The sequence below is a fragment of the Rana temporaria genome, chromosome 4, assembly GCF_905171775.1.
Source record: "Rana temporaria chromosome 4, aRanTem1.1, whole genome shotgun sequence".
In the NCBI taxonomy this organism is placed as follows: domain Eukaryota; kingdom Metazoa; phylum Chordata; class Amphibia; order Anura; family Ranidae; genus Rana; species Rana temporaria.
In genome coordinates, this window is record NC_053492.1 from 464814944 (window position 1) to 464821371 (window position 6428).

The 6428-nt window shown below is 43.1% G+C and overlaps 1 protein-coding gene across 1 annotated transcript; it reads right to left on the reverse strand.

The window, feature by feature from the left end:
* Nucleotides 1-1432: 1432 nt before the first annotated feature.
* On the reverse strand, nucleotides 1433-5047 carry LOC120938042 (protein kinase C theta type-like). The gene is made up of 7 exons (XM_040351700.1): nucleotides 4801-5047; nucleotides 4390-4541; nucleotides 3997-4132; nucleotides 3697-3888; nucleotides 3402-3533; nucleotides 2590-2780; nucleotides 1433-2053 (listed from the first exon to the last, which is right to left on the reverse strand). The coding sequence occupies exons 1-6, from the start codon at nucleotides 4918-4920 to the stop codon at nucleotides 2622-2624; spliced, it is 891 nt and encodes a 296-aa protein (XP_040207634.1). The 5' UTR covers nucleotides 4921-5047; the 3' UTR covers nucleotides 1433-2053; nucleotides 2590-2621.
* Between the last annotated feature and the right edge of the window lie 1381 nt (nucleotides 5048-6428).

A 6428-nucleotide genomic window follows, 5' to 3' on the forward strand; every position in this document is an offset into this window, starting at 1 on the left:
CCCCGTGTGTCCACCTATCAAATTCCTCCTATGGTATCACTATTACCCCCCTACCCCCATCATGGTCTCCTCTTGCCTATGTCACCCCCCACCCCCACCCATGGTCGATCCATGTTCGGTGGTCGTCTTCTTTGGAATCCTTTGTGGTGATGTAGATGGCGTAGATCTGTACAACCCCACACCCCGTGTGTCCACCTTTCACACTCCTCCTATATCACTATTACCTCCCTACCCCCATCATGGTCCCCTCTTGTCTATGTCACCCCCCCCCCCCCCCTCCATGGTCCATGGAAGATCCATGTTCTGTGGTCTTCTTTTTTAGAATCCTTTTTTTTTATGTAGATGGCGTAGATCTTTCCAACCCCACACCCCAAGTGTCAACCTATCATGTTTCTCCAATGGTATCCCCATTACTCCTGAAAACCCCATTATGTCCCCTCTTGTCTATTTCCCCTTGTCCCTTCCCCCCCATGGTCCATGGAAGATCCATGTTCTGTGGTCTTCTTCTTTGGAAACCTCTTGATGTAGATGGCGTAGATCTGTATAACCCCACACCCTGTGTGTCCACCTATGACACTCCTCCTTTGGTATCACTAATACCCCCCATCATGGCCCCCTCTTGCCTATGTCACCCCCCACCCATGGTCGATCCATGGTCGGTGGTCTTCTTCTTTGGAATCCCTTTTTCCTGATGTAGATGGCGTAGATCTGTACAACCCCACAACCCGTGTGTCCACCTATCACATTCCTCCTATGGTATCACTATTACCCCCCTACCCCCATCATGGTCCCCTCTTGCCTATGTCACCCCCCACCCCCACCCATGGTCGATCTATGTTCGGTGGTCGTCTTCTTTGGAATCCTTTGTGGTGATGTAGATGGCATAGATCTGTACAACCCCACACCCCGTGTGTCCACCTTTCACACTCCTCCTATGATATCACTATTACCTCCCTACCCCCATCATGGTCCCCTCTTGTCTATGTCACCCACCCCCCCCTCCATGGAAGATCCATGTTCTGTGGTCTTCTTTTTTAGAATCCTTTTTTTATGTAGATGGCATAGATCTTTCCAACCCCACACCCCAAGTGTCAACCTATCACGTTTCTCCAATGGTATCCCCATTACCCCTGAAAACCCCATTATGTCCCCTCTTGTCTATTTCCCCTTGTCCCTTCCCCCCCATGTTCCATGGAAGATCCATGTTCTGTGGTCTTCTTTTTTAGAATCCTTTTTTTTTTAATGTAGATGGCGTAGATCTTTCCAACCCCACACCCCAAGTGTCAACCTATTATGTTTCTCCAATGGTATCCCCATTACTCCTGAAAACCCCATTATGTCCCCTCTTGTCTATTTTCCCTTGTCCCTTCCCCCCCATGGTCCATGGAATATCCATGTTCTGTGGTCTTCTTCTTTGGAAACCTCTTGATGTAGATCTGTAAGGCAGCAATTCTGCAGTCATCTGTAATAAGTGAGAAAGTGTGTCCACCTTTCACACTCCTCCTATGATATCACTATTACCTCCCTACCCCCATCATGGTCCCCTCTTGTCTATGTCACCCACCCCCCCCCTCCATGGTCCATGGAAGATCCATGTTCTGTGGTCTTCTTTTTTAGAATCCTTTTTTTTTTATGTAGATGGCATAGATCTTTCCAACCCCACACCCCAAGTGTCAACCTATCATGTTTCTCCAATGGTATCCCCATTACCCCTGAAAACCCCATTATGTCCCCTCTTGTCTATTTCCCCTTGTCCCTTCCCCCCCATGTTCCATGGAAGATCCATGTTCTGTGGTCTTCTTTTTTAGAATCCTTTTTTTTTTTATGTAGATGGCGTAGATCTTTCCAACCCCACACCCCAAGTGTCAACCTATTATGTTTCTCCAATGGTATCCCCATTACTCCTGAAAACCCCATTATGTCCCCTCTTGTCTATTTTCCCTTGTCCCTTCCCCCCCATGGTCCATGGAAGATCCATGTTCTGTGGTCTTCTTCTTTGGAAACCTCTTGATGTAGATGGTGTAGATCTGTAAGGCAGCAATTCTGCAGTCATCTGTAATAAGTGAGAAAGTGATGTTTAGTAAATGGGGGTTACTTTCCTCCTGACCAATGATGAAGACAAATTTCACACTCTTTTTACTTTTATTAGTATAAAATCCCAGCTGTGACCTTGGGACATCGTCCTCAGACAGACAGAATGTCCCACTATGGCATTCTCTATAATATAAAATCCATTCAACATGAAGAATAAAGCCGGACATACATGGATAGATTTTTGTTGAGAAGCTAGTTGCCAGCTTCTCAACAACCAGCTAAATGTGCAAAGAATATTGTATATATTTCCATACAGAAATACAGCACAAATTACAGAAATAGCACATCCTTGATATTGGTGTTTTTAATGGATTGACAACATTTTTGAAAAATACCACATGTGCTTTTTTACTGCAATTTTTGATGTCATGTTTAGTGAAATGAGCCTTGTATGTCCCGGGGTATATGATGTTTGCTGATTATAATGGTGGTAGATGCTGTGAAAGCAGTCTGAAATGGTGCATTTATGTCAGTTTGCATAATCTACTTTCGTACCTCTTTTTTTCTTTGGATGTTACAATTCATTCCTATTCTTGGATGGCTATCCATTCCTCACTGATGAATGAGAACCCATTGAACAGGGCCTGTTCTCTGGCTGAGATGGCCTCGTGCTGGTCCACGATGGCCTCGTCTTGATTCATGATGTCCTCCAGATTTATTATTTTAATTTTTTGTTTATTGTGACTCTGAAAGAGAGAAAACAATGAGATCCATGAACGGGTAGAAGAAATCCCACTATGATCTCTGGGGGCCATTTCCCCCTCTATGGGTCATCCAAGCCCATATGACTGTGAGATGTCAGATACCAGCCACCACTGTGCAGAAGCAAGGATCTGGATCTTCACTATTATTATTGTGCAAACTCACTTCTGATAGGTTTATATTTGTCCCCTTATTTTACTTGTATCCCCTGAGCCTTCAGATTGAGATTCGGGGTGAGAGCTCTCCTGAGGTTTGCCAGTGCACAACCTATCATATAACAGAGCCCCAAGAGAAATGGGAGTATGTACAGAGCTCTGTTATTTGATGCTGTCATGCACACTCAGGAGTCAGTGCTGTCAGAGCTTAGGTGACTCCTCCCCCTGGTTCTCAAACTGACGAGTCAGATTCCAGTAAATCTAATGTGGGGAATCACAATGCTGCACAATTCTAATAAGGGAAGATGGAATATTCAGCTTCTTTCATGAATCTGGTGCTGACGGCTTCTCTTTGAGCACAATGATACATCTCACACATGTCATTTATTTTCTGATGGGCCCCAGCGGTGCATATGGAATCAGATCGGGTAGACCCAAATTTCTACTTACCTTGCGACGGACAGGGAATGGGGGTTCTGTCCCCCCTGCAGCCAGCTCCTCCCAATTTATATCTTGGAAAAAAAGGTGGTGTTGAATGTCGGCGATGGCTCTTTCACGCTCGTCTGGGTTTTTGCACATGAGCTATGGGGAAAAAGAGAACAGAAGAATATTAGATGACAGTGATGGTAGAAAACTTCTAAGAGGCCTAAAAGACCGGCATCTGCCATTTATAAAGCAGACAGACTCATTGGTTGAGCCTATATGTCTACTTTCCTTGTCCCGCTGGGACTGTGTCACTATTTACCTTCTGTAGAAAATCCACCAGGTTAGGGTCCGCGTCCTCCGGGTAAAATGGTGTCTCTTTCACTATAGAGAACAGCAGGCGCGACACATCGCGTTCTCTAAAGAACGGATGGACACCAAAGGCTGCCTCATATAGTAGGACCCCCAGCGAGAAATAATCTGCCCGTTGATTGTGTGGCTCTTCGTTGATCACCTGTAGGAAAATCAGAGAGAGATGGATTAATTTACAGCATACATGTACATAGATATTTGTCCTGTGTATGAGGACAATGCACCAGCCGATCACTGGTCCTTTACTTACCTCCGGCGCATAGTATAGGAGGGTTCCATTGTCTTCCTCCAGGTAGCGTCCAAACATTCCAGTCTCTGCCGCCCCGAAGTCCGCAATTTTCACATGACCGTTGAGATGTATTAGGATGTTTGCAGGCTTCAGGTCCCTATGGAGAAAAAGAGTGTTATCTCTGTGGTTCAAACAATCCCCCCCTCCACTTATCCCAACATTACAGGTTCATAGATGGATCAACATTCACAAAGTTCCCCTTCCTAGAATGACAGACATTGGATGGAGGAGGACGAAGGGGTAAGTGTGCGCTCCCCATCCTCCTTCTCCTCACAAATGTTTTTTTTTTTCAATGGTTTAGGTGTTAAGGCAGCGGAAGGGGAATTGAATGAAGTTTATAGTAAAGATACTTACCTGTGAAATATTCCTCTGGAATGTAAGAGTTGTACACCACAAAGTAGTTCTGCCGACATGCGTCTGATGGTAGGGAGGGTTAAAGATGTCTTCTTTATTCTCATTTCCAGGTCTCCTTCTCCCATATATTCCAACACAAAGAATAAATGATTCTGGGAAAAGAAAAAGACAGGTCAGTGAATGGTTCCATTAGAAGGTTCAAATAGTTCAAAGTGATCCTTCAACCAATTAGCTGCTAGGATTGCTTTTACAAAAAAGAGAATCTCCGGCCACAAAAAAGTAACCGGCTAATGCCCGGGCATCATCCCTGGTATAATCACTGCAGCTGAAGAACGTATAGGGACATCCTTGGGTGAAATGCAGATATCCTAATGTTCTTCTATACATTACATTTTCCAACAATAGACTTACCTCTGTCTGGAATGTGGCATAGGCCTGGGCACAGAATGGGTTGTCCTGCACCATTTCCAGGACTTCTCTTTCTTTCAAGGTGGAGGTGGGCTTGTCAACCATCGACTTCTTCTTTACCATCTTCACTGCCACCCGTGTAAGAGTATCACGGTGGGTCGCCAGGAACACCTATAGGAGAGGAACAATTAGTACATCATCTTTTCCATGTGCTATAGCAGTAACAGCATTATTAGACATCAAATACCACCAAAAGAAAGCTCTATTTGTGGGGGGGGGGGGGGGGGGAGAGAGGACGTCAATTTTGTTTCGGAGCCATGTCGCATTGACCGCGCAATTGTCAGTTAAAGCGACGCAGTGCCGAATTGGAAAAAGTGGCCTGGTCTTTGACCAGCAAAATTGTCCGGGGGTGAAGCGGTTAAAGTGTATTTTTTTCCCCAAAAAAATTGCATTTGAAAGAACGCTGTGCAAATACAGCGTGACATAAAATATTGCAATTTTATTCTCTCGTGTCTCTACTAAATATAAATATATATATATAAATATATATATATATATATATATATATATATAAAAATTATATTATTTATTTATTTAATAATTAGAGCTGCACGATTAATCATTAAGACCCCTTTCACACATTTTGAAAGCGTTTTAGCGTTAAAAATGGCGATATTAAAACGCTCTTAAAATGCTCTCCATGCATCTCAATGGACCCTTTCACACTGAGTCCTGCAAGCAGCATCTTTGGAGCAGCTTTTGGGCGCTGAAAAAACACTCCAAAAACGCCCCTCTCCATTAAAATGAATTGAAAGCGATGTAAAACGCCTTACCCTTTCACACTGAGGCACTGCAAAAACGCCCTAAAACGTTAGGGTCTTAGCAAAGCTTTATCAGCACATTGGGATTACAGATGAGGCTTCGCTCGAAAAACGCCCCAGTGTGAAAGGGGCCTAATAATTGAGGATTACAATTTTTCCCCTCATGATCTTAAAGCATCTTCCAGGATTCTATGCAGAGAATTCTCTGCTCAATAGACAGCCCTTGGAAAAAATAAATAAATTGTCAGTCTGCCAAGTGTCAGAAGATTCCTCTACCAAATATAAACATTGTAGTTTTAGTTCTGTAGATGAAAGGAAAGATCTTCTGTGTGTAAATTAAAAAAGTTTAACCACTTAAACACTGAACCTCTTCTTATAACACTTGTTGGTTTCAAGTTAAAATCATATTTTTTTTCCCTAAAAAATAACCCCCAAACACACTTGCGCATATATATATATATATATATATATATATATATATATATATATGTGTGTGTGTGTGTGTGTGTGTATCTATATCCCGGGCAGAAAACACCTCGGTGAGAATGGAGCCTAATAATATATATATATAGTACCTTCCCATAAGCTCCTTTTCCAAGCTGGTTATGGAAGTCAAAGTCTTCCAGTGTAATTCTCATTGCTGTAGTAATCTCTCTCGTTGCCATTGTTTTCTACTTTTATCTGCTTTATAGAAATAAAAGTAATCTCTTTCCTTGTAATAATAAGCTGTGTAATAAACTGCTCGTTCAAATACTCCGTTCAATAATAATCAGGTAGAGTCGTTCAAACACGTCTGCTCTCTTCAAACTC